This window comes from Artemia franciscana, chromosome 16, assembly GCF_032884065.1.
Source record: "Artemia franciscana chromosome 16, ASM3288406v1, whole genome shotgun sequence".
Lineage (NCBI taxonomy): Eukaryota > Metazoa > Arthropoda > Branchiopoda > Anostraca > Artemiidae > Artemia > Artemia franciscana.
Window position 1 is genome coordinate 19,825,352 of NC_088878.1, and position 21,488 is coordinate 19,846,839.

General features: G+C 33.4%; 1 protein-coding gene across 3 annotated transcripts in view; it reads left to right on the plus strand.

Annotated features, from left to right (window-relative positions):
- Window positions 1-21,488, plus strand: part of LOC136037184 (uncharacterized) — a 78,876-nt gene that overhangs the window by 33,421 nt on the left and 23,967 nt on the right. For all 3 annotated transcript variants that reach the window (XM_065719740.1, XM_065719739.1, XM_065719741.1), the window contains 2 exons: window positions 7,816-7,942; window positions 18,047-18,309. In XM_065719740.1, the coding sequence (XP_065575812.1) occupies window positions 7,816-7,942; window positions 18,047-18,309 (390 nt within the window). The remainder of the gene's footprint in view (window positions 1-7,815; window positions 7,943-18,046; window positions 18,310-21,488) is intronic.

Genomic DNA, 21,488 nt, shown 5'->3' on the forward strand with positions numbered 1-21,488 from the left:
AAATATGCGGCTACAAAACATACGACAACAAGGATCAGAACAAATTAAAAACGACAGTGAAGAAATGAATATATGGTTAAAAGATATGCCACAGTAAGAACAAAGATACTTGTGGTTAGAAGATAAGCGACAGCAGAGTTATAAGCGACAGTGAGAATCGGAGCGCTTCAAAAATATTTTGGAAAATTGGCATCTTGGGATTTTTTGACCCGCAAAAAAAACCTTTATTGATCACGAGCTTGAAAAAATTTGTTTAGAGCTTTAACTTTGGAAAACAAATCATATGAGCGACGTCATATATATGAGCACATTTCAAGAGCATACATTACATCATTTCCCTCCCAGGAGTGATCATACCGGTTCTATATCCATGACACAAGTAACATTGCAAAAGGAACACAGCTAAGTACAAAATACCGAGTATAATGTGTCTGTTTACAAAAGGGGTTTTACAAAGATCCCTCTAGTACTGATCGGAGGGATCAATCCATTTTCCCAAGGAAAGAGAAGCAAACAAAGGTGATTCATTTGGAGGTTACTACTTACAGCGAGAATCAATAAGCATGCCACGTGCCGAGTGCCACGGCCCGGGCTTGAAATCGGCAACATATTAGTTTTTTCCCTTAAAACTTGCATAATGACAATTCTGGCCACAAAAACGATCTAAATATGTCACAACTTTAAGGAAGAATTTGTATTTTTCCCAGGATGGTTGTATCAAACCTATGGTGATAATATGACATTAAGAAGAGGCTCACATTGTCTGCGGTTAGAAGACAAGTGACAATGAGATTTCATATATACAAGCCTGCCGCGAACCATCTTGGGACCTTGCCCATAACATAAATAATATATATATATATATATACTTTCTTATATTATACTATATAAGAAAGTATAATTTTATTTTGATTTCACATACATAAGTTTCACTAATTATAAGTATTTTTTTGTAAATGCTATTAGCATAACAAACTTTGCACGATTTTTGAAAGTGGGAAACTGCACTCAAATTGAAGTGCTGTTTATATATATATATATATATATATATATATATATATATATATATATATATATATATATATATATATATATATATATATATATATATATATATATATATATATATATATATATATATATATATATATATTAATAATAAGTGGTGATTTATACCATTTGTTATAAAAGATTGGTTCCGTTTTTGGTTCCGACCCAAATACGGCCTAAATGTAACCACTGTTGATAATTCTGATAAACATATTTCCACGGGATAGTAAATTTATCCCTACAAAGATGTACTGTCACAGAATATGAACGGCTATTATAGATTGTTTATTCGGTAATTTAAAAAAATCTAAAAAAGAAGCTATTTATAGATAAGCAAAGTTAATTTATAATGTTAGTAATAAACGTTAAGTTATAAAAGCTAAGTATAAAAGAAAAGCTATAGTTCAAATGAACAAGAAATCATCATAATTATCAATAAATAAATGGGACACAAGAACAAGAGAAATCCCAACAAAAAATCAAGCTACTGATTAAAACGAACTTAAAAACGAACAGAAATTGTCATAAATAGGAGTAGCTCTAACTCCCTTCCAAGCCATCTAAACGTTATAGTGTCATTTTGCTTTGTTGAAAAGTTTGAATTCCGATTAGCGTGTTTTCATTTGTCATAACATCAGCAAGAAAAGAAAGAAAATCATCCTATTTACCAAGATCACTGATAAGAACTAATTAAAGTAGACTGAATGTTTCATATACAACGATACTTATTCCTGCAAGTCTCAGCAGTTTTAATGGACCTCTTTACTTTTCTTTGTAAAAATTACTTTTTGGGATTAAAAAAAAGTCTGTTCGTTTCTAAATGATACTTTTTTTTTCCTATTCATTATGAAAAGCAATATTTGAAAAGTTATTTTTCGGTTTATCCGCATAAGAATTAAAATTTGAGCTTGTTATTTTTCTGGACAAAATTTTGTAATAAATATTAATATTTATTACCGTAAAATACCGTAGAACTTGAAATTGATGGGCAGGGGAAATATCATTTTAATAAATGAATTAATAACCTGAATAATTTTGGCCTTCTGTAGGAATGATGTCACTTTGACCCCCATCACTTTGCAATCTTGAATATAGACGAACATTGATAGACGTTTTCATTATGAGAATCTTATTAAATTATATTCTGTTTTAACTGATTGCTTGTTTAATTAAATGGATTTTGAGCTCGTTTATTAGAAAGAGCTGACTTGCTGTCTGAAAATAAAAATAGGACGTCAAGAGTCAGGGCAGTCAGATTTGTTTCCGGTTGAGGTTCTCTTTCGCTATGAAAGTTTAACTGAGATGTCTCTGTGTCTGAATTTTTTTGCAGATCAATATAGAAGAAGGAATATTTCACACTAGGCATTAATGCTACCGCATTTTTTTTTAACACCTACTGTCCTTAATAAGCTCAATTTGGTTTTCCTTGGTCCAAAATTCGAAATATAGTTCATCTCGCCGTCCAATATTTCCTCAAAGTTTCAGCTGGATCCCTTTAGCCGTTAATTTATTTGCTTGGTTTATATTTGATAGCCTTTTTAAGAGCAACCACTCAATTATACATATTGATCCTATCATATTATTTTATGTTTTTATTATTGAAATACTTGCCAAAACATAAACCATTATTTTTTTTTCTTTTAGCAAAGGAAAAATAGTTAGTAGTATCCATAATTTTAAAACCTCTCCCCCTTTTAAGTGCTAGTCCCCTACTCCTCTCCCTCCAAGAAAAAAATCTATGGGTCCGTCCCTGTCTGACCCCTGTTCAACTTGTGTACCAGGGATAAAGGGGTGGACTGTTCACCTCTTATTGCATAAACGGTGTATTTGATTAGAAGCGTTAGTTATTAAATGCCAGGCATCGAAAAAAAAACATATAGTAAAGACAAATTTCATACCTTATTTTCTGGTAGCTTTTTACACCATATTTAGGAAGCTTTGGTTTTATCGTGTGATGCAAGTAGGACTAAATGCGCTTTTATTCTCGGAGCATTGCTGTACTTAAGTTAAATCCTTGCATCAAACAGTTCGTGGTAACAAACTTTAGTAAGGAGTGACCCGGCTCAATAGCAACCGAAACTTTTAAAAAAGGATTTTTGATACCCCTAGTTACATCAAAAGAATCGAATTTTAATACTGATTTTAAATATAAAAGTTTCATCAAGTTTAGTCTTGCACATCAAAAGTTAAGACCCTGAGAATATTTGCCTTATTTTAGAAAACACCCCTTAAAGTGATAGAATCTTAACGTAAATTACACCATCAGATTCAGCGTATTAGAGAACCTACAGTAAATGTTTTAAGCTCTTATCTACAAAAATGTGGAATTTTGTATTTTTTGCCGGATGCGGATTACGAATGCGTGTTTATTTTTCTTTTTTTTTTCTTTTCCCCAGGGGCGATCGTATCGACCCAGTGGTCCTAGAATGTCGCGAAAGGGCTCATTCTAACGGAAACTAAAAGTTCTAGTACCCTTTTTAAGCGACAAAAAATTAGAGGGCACCTAGGCCCCCTCCCCACTCATTTTTCCCCAAAGTCACCGGATCAAAATTCTGAGATAGCCATTTTATTCAACATAGTTGACAAATCGAATAACTATGTGCTTGGGGACGACTTACTCCCCCACAATCCCTGTGGGAGGGGCTGCAAGTTAAAAACTTTGACCAGTGTTTACGTCTAGTAATGGTTATTGGGAAGTGTACAGACGTTTTCAGGGGGATTTTTTTGGTTGGGGGAGAAGGGGTTGAAGGGAGGCGGTTATGCAAGGGGGACTTTCCATGGAGGATTTTGTCATTGGGAAAGAGAATTTCTATGAAGGGGGTGGAGTATTTTCTAGCATTTAAAAAAAATGAAAAAATAAATATGAAAAGTTTTTTCAACTGAAAGTAAGGAGCAGGATTAAAACTTAAAACAAACAGAAATTATTACGCATGTGAGGGCCTCACCTCCTCTTAATACATCGCTCTTTACGTTAAAGTATTTTTAGTAATTTCAACTATTTATTCTATGGCCTTTGTGACTCAGGGGTCATTCTCAAGGAATTAGGACAAAATTTAAGCTTTAGTTTAAAGAGCGAGGTATTTACGAGGAGGTAAACCCCCTCATATACGCCGTAAAAACATACGAATATAGAAGTTCGTTACTTAAGTTAATTCGTAAGTTACGTATATTTTTACTAATAAAAACGTCCGTAAAAAATTAAAAGTTCTAGTTGCCTTTTTAAGCAACCAAAAAACTGGAGGGTAACTAAGCCTCCTCCCCCACGCCTTTTTGCTCAAAATTGTCTGAACAAAACTATGAGACACCCATTAGCAAAAAAAAAAATTAATATGCAAATTTCGTTTTAATTATTCATCTGCGGAGAGCCAAAATCAAAACATGCATTAATTCAAAAACATTCAGAGACTAAATAAAAAAACTATTTTTTTTTTAACTGAAGTAAGAAGCGACATTAAAACATAATACGAACAGAAACTACTCCGCATATTAAAGGGGATGTTCCCTCCTCAACGCCCCGCTCTTTACGCTAAAGTGTTATACTGTTTTAAAAAGTAGAACTGAGAGAAAGAGTCAAACTTTAGCGTAAAGAGCGGGGCGCTGAGGAGGGAACAGCCCCTATCATATGCGGAGTAATTTCTGTTCGTTTTAAGTTTTAATGTCGCTCTTTACTTTCAGTTTAAAAAAAACTAGTTTTTTTTATTTAATCACACTTGAAAGATCCAGTAGGGACAACTTGACCCATGGGAAAATTACTGTAAGTTACGCAATTTACCCATTGCTCTTGTTATTGGCGAACATAAAAAAAATTTTCGGGGTAATTTTCTGTGGGGGGATTTCCAACGGGGAGAATTTTCCACGGAGAGGAGGGTTACCGAAGGTAATTCTCCAAGATAAAATTTTATATTAAGCAGACTTCCTGGCATGATTTGAAAAACGGTCACAGATTAAATAGAAAAAACAACAAGTTTTTTTTTTTAACTTAAAATAAGGAACATCATTAAAACTTGAAACGAACCTAGAATATCCGGTATATGAAGGGGCTGTCTCTTCTTCAACCTCGCTCTTTACGCTAAACTCTGACTTTCTGTCCCAATTCTCTCAGAAAAACTCATCAAACGTAAAGATCGTTGAATTTGTATGAGAGGTATTTTTTTAAGAACTTTAACACTTTAGCACGAAAAGCGAGATTCGACGAAGGGGCAACCTTTTTCTTTTGTTTAATTTTTAATTTTGCTCCTTACTTTCAGTTGAATCTTTTTTATATTGAATTTCAAAATAACAATGGAACTCAATATACTACTGCCAAGAACCTAGAAAATCTCAGAAAGAGTTTAAACCAAAACTTTGATTGCGTAGCATACTTTTTCACATAGAATAGGTTTAATTATAGCCAGTGTCGACTGCCAAATTTTTTGTTTCGTAACAACCTAGAGTCTTTTTCACGAAAAGTTATCCATCCACGTATTTGAGGGCAATTAATTCTTAATTCTTAGGCGGAGTTGAACCTACAGTATCCAATCAGGAATACGACCTCTTACAAAATATAAGTTCACATGTTCCTTAGATGGCGAAAAATCCCTGGAGTGGGAAGCAATTGTTACCTGGAGCTTTGTTCTCTATAGACGTAAAAACGGAAATACTGGGTATTAACCTTCTTTTTATATATTGAAGAATTCTGGATAATAAAATGTAAATAAGAAGCAAATCATGTATATAATATTCTTATGTTGACAACAGACGAAACTGACAACAGTCTTCTTATGTTGACAAACAAACAAACAAGTTTTTTTTTTAACTGAGTTTAAGGAGCAAAATTGAAACGTAAGACGAACGGAAATTATCCCGTATATGGAGGGGGGCATCCCCTTGTTAATCCCTCAATCATTACGCTAAAGTCTTTTAATATTTTCAAAAAGTTTCTTTGTCCAAATCAATGGCTGTTTTGTTTTAGCAGTCGTTAACCAAAAATTATGATAAAAAAATTCCCACTTTAGCGTAAAGAGCTAATTTTATTTCTGATTGTTTTTTAAATAAGTCCTGGAAATCCCAACCCGTTTCTGTTGAGAATTACACTCGGTCATTAGCCCCCCCCCTGCAGAAATTCCCCCCATTTCTCAAGAATTTCCGATATTTCACAACAACAAATACTATAAGTAAAAAATGGAGAAAATCCATAACTTACAGATTTTTCCCCATGGGCTTTCAACTATGCTGAGCCAAATGGCTGTGAGAAATTTTGATGGGATATCTTTCGGACAAATGGGGAGTGGAAAGAGGGGCTAGTGCCCTTCGATGTTCTTGGGTACTTAAAAATGGCATTGAAACTTTTATTTTTCGTTTGAAAGAGCCCTCTCCAAATTTTCTAGGATCACCGGATCAATACGATTAGCCCTCGAAAAAAAAAAATCTCTTTTTGTAGATAAGAGCTTGAACCCTCATATATAATGGTAGAAATTATTCCATACTCGCTCTTGATTCCGGGGATTTTTTTTTAGACTAGGCATGGATTATGAGTGGGGGGGGGGGGGTAGGACTCTTCTTATAGCAAAAAATCCTTTCCTATGTAAAAGGCTACTTTCATACATAATAGGAAATATTACGTTTGGATGCCTACCGGCCAAAAAGTGGAAAGGTAGGAGAGATTGCTCATCAGTGCCACCAGTGAATTTCTTGAGGTTGGGGAAGGAGACAAGAGTTACTAAGATATTTTTTGTCGATGCCTAAATGGCAATATATCTTTAATGGCTTCTTGGGGGGTGGATGCCTCCTACTGGTGTTCATGGGAACAAACCTATAAAGGATATTAAAAAAAAATTGCCTTGAAAACAATGGAAACGATGAACTTATAACTGTTTTGACATTTCAGGTAAGACCCCATCAACCCCAGACATATTTGTATGGGTAAATTTTTTCAGGACTGATGATTATTCTCGAAGCACTGTTTTGTGAATACCAAACTTAAATGTAAAACTTAAAAAAGGAAGTAAAAAGGAAGTAAAAAGGAGTACTAACCTTCCTTCACATTTAAGAGAGTCTGTGATTAAGCAGTTGGAAGTAATAGACGCCCAGTAGAAACCAATATGAACTTTGTCAATAGAAACCGTAAATCTATAGAATAAAATTTTAATTTCAAGGTATGCAACAACAAAATCTTTTATTCTTGCTGTTTTTTCATATAAAAAAATTATTAAGTTTAAAGTTACTCATTAAAATCTCTTGTCACGTGAAAATTTCCATAAATATAGAAATGGGAATGAAATTCCACGAAAAAGATGCGGTCTTGATAGAAATTATGCAATAAAAATTTCACACAAAATATGAAATTACTTCTTTATCTCATATATGGAGTGATTTCTATTTGTTTTAAGCTTTAATATCGCTCTTGTAATAAGATGTCCAAACTTATAATACGATAAATGTCACAGTTTATTATAAAACTTATAGAATGTCACAGTTTATTATTAGAAAAAATTATGCTAAAATATGAATAATCCTGAATTCGAATTAAAGTGGAGAAAATCTCATAGCCTGAAAGGTAGTCCTGTTTTTTGAAGGGTGCTATGGAAAACGGCAGAGGGTTATAAAATTTAGAAGGTGATTGATGTTTGTATGGATATTTTGTAGTTTCTGTTGTCGCAACTGAATCATCATAGTTTAAAATTCAGTTTAAAAACTTTTTTGGTCACCCTCAACTTGCAATAATTCTGTTGATGGTGATAGTTAGACAGAAAATGTTTTAGAATAACTTTAATAATTTTATTGCAGTACGACCTCCCACCACATATGTTTGGGAAGACATAAGACGATCGAGAAGCAGAGGTGGTTACCCCTGGACCCATTTGGATAAGAATCAGCTTCCCGAAGCCATTGACCCAGAAGTTATCCTACAAGGGTGAGTAACAAGAGTCTTTTCTAAAAGTTGTAAGCCTTAAGGCTGTGATTAAGTGAACTTGAAAACATCGAGATTCAAAACCGAAGTTAGGGTAGCCTTCTGTTTCTCAATTCTCTAGAGACCGTTGATTGTCAAAAACCCTTCAAATAGCACTTATTCACTGGCGGAAATAAAAGTTTAATTATACCAGCTTGTCAATCTGGTCTCTAGGGGTGTTATCGGCGATCTAAAACAATTCTTTCTGGCTACCAACTTGTAAAAATTTCAGGTAGCTGAAAACATTCTATGGAACTGTTCGAAAACAGGAAAATACATCGAAAAATTGTTGCAATCATCTTAGAGGTTATTGTCTTCTGCTCATGATAGTACCGATTTTGTTCTAAAAACAATATCCTTCAGAGAGTACGCTTGTGAAGAAGAGCAACACATTTTCCAAGATTTCTAAGCAATTAGAGGAAGTAGAGCAAAATCCTAGCAAACATTTTGTAGCACCTTCCAGAAGCTACGGCCTGATATTAAAAGCGGTATCTTTCCGCCAATGAATACTTGAGCACTTTATAAATATAAATTTTCAATTGTAACATGGGATTTTCGAATTCCATCAGTTCACTCAATCACGGCCTAGGCTATCTCCAGATAATCATTAGTTACCAGCTTTCTAAGAGAACATATCTGTGCATAGTATTATACGCTATCTCAGTAAACCTACTTGTTGGGTAATCATTATTTAAATGAAACCCAATCAAACTTGATTAAGATATGATATGCTAGTAATTTAATTTTTTTTAAGTTAGCAATCACTTTTATTTAAAGAGATATCATTGGTTGAATTCTCGAGGGTCCAAATAAAAAAAAAAACAACAAATAACAACGACACAGTGTTTTCCAAATTGAAGTAATGAAAAACATTGAAACTTCAAACGAATGGAAACTATTTCGTTTGTAAGGGAGATGCTCCTCCTCAATCCACTACTCTTTGCGATAAAGCTTGACTTTTATACTAATCTGTAATAATGACTAATTTTGATGTATTATTGATCTTATGGCTGTTACTTTATAAGAATATCGTGTGGTAATTCTCTGAATTTTAGATTTAAACTGCTAAAAAAAACTTAAATTTTTGTTTTTATCTTGTATTTCTAGAACATTGACACATTACCGTACAGTTTTGATTGATTTCAAATTTTCATTTCCAGAATATGAACTTTTAATTTTCAAGCCTGTTTTGTTCATTTATATGTCTGATTAAGAGGTAAATTCCAATTTTGGTGTAGTTTTTAATCATATGACCATTATGGGATAAAAAAAATCGTATGGTAATTCTTGGAACTTCAGATTTAAAACACTAAAAACTTGATTGTTTTGGCTTTTATCTTGTATTTCCTGAATATCGTGAGTTTAGCGTTCGTATTTGATTTTTTTCGTATTTGAATTTTTTAGGTAGTTGGAAAAAGAAATGAACTCACCTATATAAGTTTTTAGCCAATCAGAAAAAAGTGATGGCTCCTTACTTGGCAGTTTAAAAAGCAGTTGCCTAACGATATTTTTTGAAATATGATACCTTCAGTCAATTCGAGAATATACCCATCACTAGCGGCAAAAATAAATTTATAATGCAAGATGACAACACAGAATTATCTAACAAGCAGAGAAAAGCTATTCCACTCTTCCATAATCCAAAAACTCGAGGCTTAAAAAGGAAAAGGGAAAAAGAGGAAAAGAGGCTTAAGAGAGGAGAAAAGGAATAAACCATTTACATGCGAATTACTCCTATTCCTAATTATAATTACTTTGCCTTTTACTCCCAATCCTCGTTTATCCCCAATATTTGAAAAATCTTAAATATATATACATATATATATATATATATATATATATATATATATATATATATATATATATATATATATATATATATATTAACTCTTGGAGAATCGGGTTGAAGAATTGATTTTCTGGGGGGTTTATTCTTCCTCCTTTGGTAAAATGGGCCTGCTTCTTCTTATAGGAACTTCATATGCTTTCATAATGTAAGTTTCATAAGATTTTTGAAATGTGGATAACTGACAATTAGGAGTAACAGCTGTAATACATAGTTCGTATGTAAATTTTTTATTCCTTTTTCCTTTGGTAAAGCCTCTTTTTTCTGAATTTTTGGATTGTGGAGAAGTAGGCTAGCTTTGCTTTGCTTATTAGATAATTCTGTCGTCTTGTACGAAAAAATCGTTTCCCCCTCTAGATATGGGTATAGTCTCAAATTGGCTCATTGTTTCATTTTGCAACATCTTAATTTGTTTGGTAGAGCTTCTTCTGGCTGTCAGAGTTGCCACCGCAATGGATTTATTCATGTTTACATGGCTTTTCAGACAATGCCACAGATATTGGAAATGCCAAGGATTTACTTCTATAGTGGATTTCTCGTGAAATCATAGATTTTGTTTAGAAGTAACGAGCTCTACTTTTTTCATGCGGTATAAAATTGCAATCACTCTGAAACAACAAAAACTATTCTTTTTTGCAAAAGTTTCTGCAAAATTGGTTCAAATACACTGACTCTTACACAGTCAAAATCAATTCGAAATTACGAGCAACTGAATAGCGCAAAGCTGTTTAATTTTATTTCTTGTTTTTTTTTAGCCATATTATGGCCTTTAAAATTATGGCCTGGCAAAAATTATCGCTATGCAGCTTATGCAACTGCTTTGGCAATTGTTTGAACCATCATTCGGTGTAGGTTTGGAGGACATTCCAAAGAAGTAATCCAATTATCCAAAATTAATGTTGTGAATGTACACTACTAGAAATAACTGGAAAATATTCAAGCTTTCCGAAGTTTATATTTCATGGGATGGAGGGGGGAGACGGGAAATTATTAAATAATAGCACATAGAAGATCAGGAGGGGGAGGCTAGGAACTTGCCTTTCTGGATTGGATAAAAAATAATTCGGGGCATCGTCCTCCTGAAATCTGGGGCTAAACTTCTTTCGGTCTACTTGAAAGATATATTGTTTGAGCATTGATCGACTCAAAAACCTAAAAATTTAAGTCCCTTATTCAAGGAAACGGGTTTCTGCCCCCAAAAAGGGCTATATTTTTTCTGATTGAGTAGATACTCATATGGGTGGGTCCCTTTATTTTTTCGACTTTCGCGAAAACAACTTATTGGACTAAATGCTGTCTTGAACTATATATCGCGATCAATGGCAGTCGGAATAAAGAAAGAAGTGGTTTTGAAACGATCTATGGAACTTTCTGATAAAATGTCTCGATCTTAAGGGCAAAAGAACTGTTAACTAAGGAGGTCAAGACTGGTGATGGATTTACGAAATGGGCGCGAGATGGGGATAATCTAGTGGTTATTGGCAAGCTGTCTGTATGATGCACTAAAGAAAGGATAAAAATCCCCACTCTCGTTATATTTAATACCCAAGAACTACCAGCCAGTGGATCAGAAGTGGGCGCACGTATTATATCGTCAATAAATGAAATGCAACGGCAGTTCCCCGGTTTTCTTGAGTGTTAAAACAAGTTCCACTCTCATGGTAGCCTGGCAATTCTGCAAGTGACCGAAGCCAACATAATCCCGCCCTATATAGACATTTTCCTCTGCCGTAGTCCTTAGTTCTGAAGAACCCATCCCCAACTAACACTCCAGAAGAATGAACACAAATTCTTAAGAGTATATGTGGAAAAGGCCTGTCGATTCGTGATGTTGGACTGCGAAGAAACCAGTCTCAATAATGATTTCTCGCTAAGGCGATAGACAAGGCAGAAAGCATTGCGCACCCTATCAACCAGAAGTCACAAAGTGTAGAAGCTAGGGCAAAATCCCAATTTTCATGAGCGTAATCATAAAATTTTAATTACACATGATGCGGATATGGTGAAAGCCTGCGTTTTATGCTGCGAAAGAGAAGAGCAGTGTGGTGCTAGTTAAACCTATAAGTTTTACTTTTATTCCCGTTTATCAGCTAGATATCCTCATGGAAAGCCGACCAAGACTAGATTTTGAACATTTTCCGATTGAAGTATTTTTGTACCTCCCAAAACGATGCTATAGTTTTTTTGGTAATTGTTCCGTTTTCCACTCCCCGGATTTTTTCATTAGGCAATGTTCAAGGTCACATATTGAATGCTAGTACGCCCTGCAGGAAACCAATCAAATATGCAGCAAGCATTAAAGACAAGGCCAATTAAACTAAAATTTACAAATTCTATAAATGATTCGCTGGAAGAAAAATAAGTTTTTGTCCCACCACCTAATCAATTAGCAAATCCACAGCCAGTACCGTCTTGTAAAATTAGACAAATAAGGGCAGCTAAAATAAAGGGTATTGGCAAATTGTCTGAAGTAATGAAAATCCAAAATGAAGACGAAAGAAAAATGGGGTTAGAAGATAAGCGAAAGCGGATTCAGAACGTGCCAAAATTAAAATGATAGCTATGATAAGTGGGCTTGAAATTTTGACATGGATGAGGTCATCTATACTTACCATGCCTTTGTTAAAAAAAAAAAATAGTTTTCTGTGATATGCATTTCATAATGACAAAAGACAAACTGGGGCAAAAGTTGACCTTCAACATTTTGTAAAAGCTCCAAGCAACGAAATAGCTATAAATAACTATATTAGATTTTATAAGGACGTTAGTCAAGAAACTGATACTGCATCAACCTCTGTTATAAAACAGAGGTTCAGTGTTATGTTTTACATAATAACAAAAGCCAAGTCAAGGCAAAAGTTAAAGATCCAATCACACATAGAATGTAATTTTACAAAGGTAAATTTAAGGTCTTTTTAAATGTTCAAGGTGTTGATTGATGAAAATGAAACACTGATAAATGTGATTTGAAAACTAATGAAAGTGAGAATCACATCCGCTAAAGAAAATGACATGGAACAAGCGACAGTGAGAATAACATTGAATTGTAAACGATAGTTTTGAAGAGTGATCTGCTGTTCGAAACTGGAAAGACGTATTTATTATCTATAATGTATTAATAAATCAAATGAAATGATTTATGAATCTAACTGCTAGAGAAAAAGGCGTAGAAAAAGCTTTTGTGAGGTAAAGATAAACAAATATAGACAACGAAATCTACGGTTGGTAAACAAGGAACAGCGATGACTGGCCACAAAAACGATTTAAATACCTCAGCACTTAAAGAAAGAATTCGTATTTTTCACAGGGTGGCTGTATAAACCTCTGGTGACGTCATCACATCAAGAAAAGACTCATATTGTACATATATCTATCTATATATATAAAAATAAGTTGTCTGTGTGTGGATCTGTGGATGGATCAGGTGACGTCATGTTTGTCCGCATATGACGTCTGAATTATTTCACACTAATACAAAATAAGAAAAAAACTAAAAAAGGTAAAAACTACAAAAAAAACAAAAAAGAAAAAAAACTAAAAAAGCTAAAAAACTAAAAAAAAACTAAAAAAAGGTAAAAATCTAATAACTAAAAAAAAACTGAAAAAAAATAAAAAAAGGCAAAAACTACAAAAAAAATAAAAACTAATAAAAAAACTAAAAAAGCTAAAAAACTAAAAAAAACTAAAAAAAACTAAAAAAAGGTAAAAAACTAAAAAAAACTAAAAACTAAAAAAGAAAAAAACTAAAAAAAAGGAAAAAACTGAAAAATAAAAGAGAAAAAGAAAACTAAAAAAATATGAATAAATATATATAAAAATAAGTTGTTTGTGGGTTATGTCTGTCTGTCTGTCTGTCGAGTGACGTCGTGTTTATCCGCATATGACGTCTGAATTATTTCACACTAATACAAAAGAAGAAAAAAAACTAAAAAAGGTAAAAACTACAAAAAAAACTAAAAAGAAAAAAAACTAAAAAAGCTAAAAAACTAAAAAAAAACTAAAAAAAGGTAAAAAACTAAAAACTAAAAAAAACTGAAAAAACTAAAAAAAGGCAAAAACTAAAAAAAAAACTAAAAACTAATAAAAAAACTAAAAAAGCTAAAAAACTAAAAAAACTAAAAAAACTAAAAAAAGGTAAAAAACAAAAAAAAACTAAAAACTAAAAAAGAAAAAACTAAAAAAAAAGGAAAAAACTGAAAAATAAGAGAAAAAGAAAACTAAAAAAATATTAATAAAAATAAAAAATATAAATATAAATATAATATAAATTAGCAATCAACAAAGCTCCGAGACACAAATGACGACCGGGACACAGGGAGTATAAATGACGACCAGGACATAAGTAAAAAAAAAAAACTAAAAAAACTAAAAAAAATGGTAAAAACTACAAAAAAATTAAAAACTAATAAAAAAACTAAAAAATCTAAAAATCTAAATAAACTAAAAAAGAAAAAAAAGAAAAAAGGAAAAAAATAAAGGAGAAAAACAAAACTAAAAAACGAATGTATATACAGACCGGGACACCGGGATACAAATGACGACCGGGACACAGGGAATATAAATGACGACCGGGACACAGGGACACAACTACAATGGGGACGCCGGGGGGCACAGGGGGATATAAATGACGACCGGGACACCGGGACACAAGGAATATAAATGACGCCCGGGACACTCAAAGAGAAATCACAGACTGGAACACCGGGACACAAATGACGACCGGGACACAGGGAATATAAATGACGACCGGGACACAGGGACATAACTACAAAGGGGACGCCGGGGTGCACAGGGGGATATATAAATGACGATGGCGACTCAGGGAATGGTCGATTAGCAATCACCATCAACAAAGCTCAAGGGCAATCATTAGAATCATGAGGTATAGATCTGAATACGGATTGTTTTCCCATGGACCATTATATGTTGCATGTTCAAGAGTCGGTAAACCTGAAAATCTATTTATATGCACAGACAATGGGACAGCAAAGAATGTTGTATATTCGCAAGTTTTACGTAGTTAAAAACATATATATATATATATATATATATATATATATATATATATATATATATATATATATATATATATATATATATATATATATATATATATCTATCTATATTCACAGGTGGGACATAGGGACACAACTACAATGGCGCGTAACTAATATGGCGCGTAACAACTTACGCGCGCGGGGGGGCTTGGGGGGGGGGCGCGAAGCGCCCCCACCAACTAGGTGTTGGGGTGGCGCGAAGCGCCACCCCAACAGCTAGTATATATATATATATATATATATATATATATATATATATATATATATATATATATATATATGTATATATATAGGGTAAGTCAAAACTTAAAAATTCAAGGAGTCAAACTCAACAAAAATTATGTCAGCTTCATATGTTTCGTATAAAAGAGGACGCTGGTTCATACATGTCCCTTATAAGCTCCAAATCCTGCAATTAAAAGTAAAAAAGAAAGAAAAGAGGGAAGTGGAGCACTTGGTAGGGTATTCATTGGAAGCTGGCAACAATAACCGATATCTTCGTAAGATTAATTCTGAATTGGCATTGTAAAAATCAGTCTTATTCATCTTTTCGGCACGGGAAAACTGGAAAGGGAAAATAGGCGCGCACCCCAATAAGCTCATCAATAAAAGTTTCAACATCTGCCTGGGGTTTGTTATGCAGACTCTTTTCATTGAAGCCATCACCTGGCCTTTGCTTTATCGATTCAATCCGTACCCTACTCTCATTCTATTCTATTTGTTACGAAGCTAAACAAGCGAAAAGATGAATCAAACAAAGCTTTTAGAAAAGAAAGTAAACTTAAGTGAAGTGTTTTATGTATAAAGCTGAAAGGATTTATCGAGAAACTAGTTGGAGACTTTCTAACGGTTTGGGGCCAGCTGCAAAATACGAGTATTTTTAAGCTATGGATGGGCCTCATCAGAGGGGGAGTAGAGGGGCACTTTTCCAAAAATTTCTTAGCAAACCCTTTATTCTTTCTTCTTAACGCACGAGATCATTGCAATATTGTGTTAACTTGGGCAACTCAATTAATCAAGACGCTGAAATTTAGCCCTTAAAGCTTTTAGATATGTCCTGCAGAGTAATTAGGCATTTGATTTCCCAGCTCTATCAATTTATGAAATAAATTTGGGCCGCATCAGAGGGGGAGTAGAGGGGCACTTTTCCAAAATTTCTTAGCACACCCTTTATTCTTTCTTCTTAACACACAAGATCATTGCAATAGTGTTTAAACTTAGGCAACTCAATTAATCAAGACGCTGAAATTTAGCCCTTAAAGTTTTTAGATATGTCCTGCAGAGTAATTAGGCATTTGATTTCCCAGCTCTATCAATTCTGAAACAACGAAATTTTGCAAGAACTGTATCGCCACATGTCGCAAACAATTTTTATCAGAAAAGTTCACCGAACTCTAGATTTAGTTTTGAATGAGTACTTAATCAACAATTTTTTTTTTTTTTTTTTTTTGTGTGGAAAACTAGGTGTGGCACTGACTTTTTTACAATCAGGACAAACATTTAAAAAGGGTGGCTTTGCCTTCATTAGTCAACAGGTAAAATTTGTAGTTCTACCCTCACAAGTTTTTATCCATACCAAATCAAAATAATCAAGGAAAGTGTCCGTCGTCATTTATTAATGAAATAATTAGTTTTTGCCGCAGTCCAATTTGCCACAATCAAATTTTCGTCACGAAAGTTTGTTCAGAGTTAAATTTAATTTTGGATAAATGCAGTATTTGCATAAATTTATTAATTTGATTCTTAGCCAAATACATGCGTTTAGGTGGATTTAAAAAAAGATCAGTTAGGTCTTCAGTCAAGGGGCTAAAGATGCAATTATTCATACATAATGTCTGTTCGTATGCGAAATATACTAGAACTTTTGAATTTTTGTTTGCGATTAGACTTCTCATCACACTAAGATTTTAAATTGATAACGTTCTAAGAAAAACAATTTTCTAAGTGTAACACCATCTTAGAAGGATTTTTGTCCGTATTTTAGAAATAGCCAGAATCTGTCCCATTAATAAAGTTAACGTAAGCTGCTAACAGCAATATAAGTTTCGTTTTGTCTATCAACAACTTTCAGAGATATACTGAGAATAAACTTTCTTTGAGTTTACCAGAAAACCAATATATTTAAAATAAATTTCTCATTTATTATTTTTATGAGTTTCCATAACAATTGACTGCAGGATTTGCCCATAAAAACCAACTTTATTGTCTAGAAAATAATCTGCATAGCCTTACCGAGAAAAAGACCACCGCCTAAAAATTGTATCGTCACGTCTTCTCTTTTGTATGCCGCTTAGGTAGCCATGATAAACAAGGATAGCATATTGGGAAAGCTCAACGGGGCCGTCCGCAACTTAGACACAAAACTTCATCAAGGATGAAGTTTCAATAAGGTATATATATATATATATATATATATATATATATATATATATATATATATATATATATATATATATATATATATATATATATATATATATATATATATATATATATATATATATATATATATATATATATATATATATATATATATATATATATATATATATATATATATATATATAAAAACGGTGTCCATGAGGATATTTGTACAATCTCATGCCCCAACAGAATTGCTACCTACCGCAAACTTGTAAAAGCTTTAAACCGCCATAAACCAAAACAGGGTTAGATATTCCACCTATCCTCAGCTCTTTGGAACGGTTGTTTTTAAACTTTATTTCCCTTCAAAATAGCTTCGGAAATGTGCCCGATAAAGATAGACCGTTCGAGATTTCCTCATAAGAAACTTCTAAAGTACCTTTCGATCGTTTCATTATGTGATTAAATAAAAAAAAACTGGTGTTTTTAACTGAAAGTAAGGAGCGACGTTAAAACTTAAAACAAACAGGAATTACTCCGTTTATGAAAGGGACTGTTCCCTTCTCAACGCCCCGCTCTTTACGCTAAAGTTTGACTCTTTCTCTCAATTCTACTTTATCAAACAGTAAAAAACTATAGTAAACGAAACTCTGAAAAATGGAATTTTGATACTAAAAGATACAGGGTCGCTCCTTACTACAGTTCGTTACCACGAACTGTTGAACCACCGTATGAATTGCGATTTTTTCGACTTATAATTTATTGGATAGATAACTTATTTGCAGTTTTTCTCTCTTTTAGTGATGACGCATTATATAGAAGTTTGAGCAGCAGTCCAGTACCGCTTGACTACCCAATCCATCGCCATAATCGTTCAATTAGCTACTCAAGCAGTGACAATAATCCTGAGCTCCAAGCACTTTCTTACACATCATCACAAACCAGAAATAATGCAAGTTTGGCTGACTCATTGAATTCTGAATATCATGTCATGGCTGGAATTGGCGTGAAGGATAGAATGGAAGCAGATAGACAAGAAGAAGACGAAATACAGAGAGACAAAAGTTTGTTTTACTCTTTTAATATTCTCCGGATCCTTTAAAGTTTTATTAACTTCAATATCTGCAATGCAGGAGACACAGATAAAAGGAGAAGGAAAGAGAAAGAGAAAGAGAGAGAGAGAGAGAGAGAGAGAGAGAGAGAGAGAGAGAGAGAGAGAACGAAAGAGAGTAAGCAAATTTTTACGGGTATTTGTAGGATTTTACCGATAGTAACAAATGACACCTAAGGGATATGGAGTAACAGATACAAGCAATTGTTATTTAGGGTCGGTAGTTTTCTTAGATTTGCTTATAAACTTAGAAACGATCCATTCTTTTTTCAGTATCTCCTATTGCAAGTTAAACTAGTTTTATTTATTTAATAAGTAATGATAATGGTCTCGCGGTTTTCACTATGATATGAAAAATATTTATAAAAGAAACAAATAAATACAAACTTGAAGCCAATGCTCACTTTTCTACTAGATTTTAGTAAGATATATATTGAACTGAAGTAGAGTTTAAATTGTAGAGGTACGAGGAGCAAATTTAGATTTATATTAAAAAGTCACTCCCTGAAAGTCTCCTTGGGTCATTCATTTGAATGTATATTAAAGTTTGAAAATGTAAAAATCATCAACAGTGATAATTAGCCTACAGCGTGAAGTAATTTACTAAGATTTTCGCAGCTAGTTGAACAGATGATGTACCTTTAAAACTCAATTGCTTAGCCCAAAATGCATAATATAAAACAAAACTATAACCTTTTATTTGATTGTAAACCTGGACTTGCTACTTCACTTATGTGCCGGAAGATTCAAATTGAGGGCTTGATAGTCATGTATAGGGGGGGGGGGATAGGTAAACGGCATCTAGACTATACCCCCATCCAAACACTCACATAGTTTTTGTTATTATTCCAATATAATCCTTTTATTTTCTTACAATTCGATTTTTTGTGTCTACTATGATGAGCTCACCTGCCCCACCCCCACAACCTGGAATATGAAGTTTTCAAGTAATTCCTGAATGCCAGTTTGCCTCCTTGATATCAAGATTGAATCCCACACCGTTTACTAAAAGAGGCCAGACACGTGCCCATATAAAAGGGCTCTGGACCCTTCCTCAGTCGGCACAATTTTAAATGTTATAGTATTCCCAGAGCTCCCATATTTGTGACTTAATTTACCTGTTTTGACCATTTCTTCTAATTCATTCAACCAGACTAAATGCAATAGGCTCTCCAAAACAATTCCAAGCAAAGACACGGTAAGTATGAGTAAATTAAAACATGTAGGGTGTCACATTTTGGATGTAGTTTAATTTTATCAAAACAGACACAATTTAAAAACTTGTAAAAATAAATCAAAGTAGCAGCAACATTCTCTTCTCGATTTTCTTGACAAAGTTTCTAGTGGTGCGAAATACTGCATTTCCCCGTGTGTGGTCGGTTTCTTTTACTACATTTTTGTGTTTTGTTGATGTTGATTTTTTTGTGTTTTTTTTTGGTTTGGTGTGTTTTTGTTTCTACTTTACTGAGGTGTAGTCAGAAGTTTTACAGCTTATTTTTTTTCCGACTGATACATTTCTTTGGAGTTGGGTCAAATGTGCTTAAAATATAAAATTAAAGCTTAGCAACTTTAAAACATCCTTTGTAACAATCGTTGTGACTTTTGTGACTTTTCAGTAAAACTACCGCAAATACAACCACCCTGACCCCAAGGGGCTCAGTCATAGGGTATTCTGATAGAAAATGGACACGGTAATAAGCTGTACTTGGTTAACCTTTAACTAGAAGGTAATCATTTCCATTGAAAATGTGAGCCCATTATTTCCCTAATTTATCAAGTACAGCACCGGGTCCCGAAAACTGTAGAAAAAGAACTAGGTAAATTGAACACTAAATGATAAAGTTTACACCATTAACAGTAATGAGAGGTTTTACCTTAACAGTAACCAGTTCCGACCAATTTAAATCTTCAAAGAAAGAGCATCAAATACATTAAAACAATTTGCTGTATCTGGTGATTTCAGAAAGGTGAAACTTATCAAGCTCAAAGCAACCTATCAGAATTTGATAGCCCGTTTTCTTTTTCATTTTAAATGAAGTGGGAAACACTTCCAAAAAAGGATGCATTCTTTATTCAAACTGTTCTATTTAATTTCCATTAACCCTTTATGGAATTAAATAAAAAACAAAAACAAGTTTTTTTAACGGGAAGTAAGGAGCGACATTAAAACTTAAAACGAACAGAAATTACTTCGTATATGAAAGGGGCTGCTTCCTCATCAACGCCCGCTCTTTACGCTAAAGTTTGACTCATTCTCTTAACTCTGTTTTTTAAAACAGTAAAAACTTTAGCGTAAAGAGTGGGGCGTTGATGAGGAAGCAGCCCCATTCACATACGAAGTAATTTCTGTACGTTTTAAGTTTAATGTCGCTCCTTACTTTCCGTTAAAAAACTTGTTTTTTTTATTTAATTTATGAACGTTTTTGAATCAATGCATGTTTTGATTTGGGCTCTCCGCAGATGAATAATTAAAACGAAATTTGCATTTTTTTTTTTTTTTTGGCTAAATTGCTTTCTCATAGTTTTGATCGAATGATTTTGAGAAAAAAAGGGTGGAGGAGGAGGCCTAGTTGTCGTCCGATTTTTTGAATACTCAAAAAGGCAACTAAAACTTTTAATTTTCTACGAATGTTTTTATTAGTAAAAGATATACGTAACTTACAAATTAGCTTACATAACGAACTTCTGTATTCTCATGTTCTTATTACTTATATGAAGAGGGTTCACCCTCTTGTCAGTACTTCGCTCTTTACACTAAAGCTTAAATTTTGTCCCAATTTCTTAAGAATGACCCCTGAATCACAAAAGCCGTAGAATAAATAGTCGAAATTACTAAAAATACTTTAGCGTAAAGAACGAGATATTAGGAGGAGGTGAGCCCATCATATGCGTAATAATTTCTGTTCGTTTTAAGTTTTAATGCTTCTCCTTACTTTCAGTTGAAAAAACTTTTGCATATTTATTTTTCATTGTTTTTTTTTTCAATGATGCTAGAAAATCCTGCGCTCCCTTCATGAAAATTTTATTCCCCCATGACGAATTCCTCCAAGGAAAGTTCCCCCAACATATCCCCTCTTTTCAACCCCCCCTCCAGCATAAAAATCCCCCTGAAAACGTCTGTACACTTCCAAA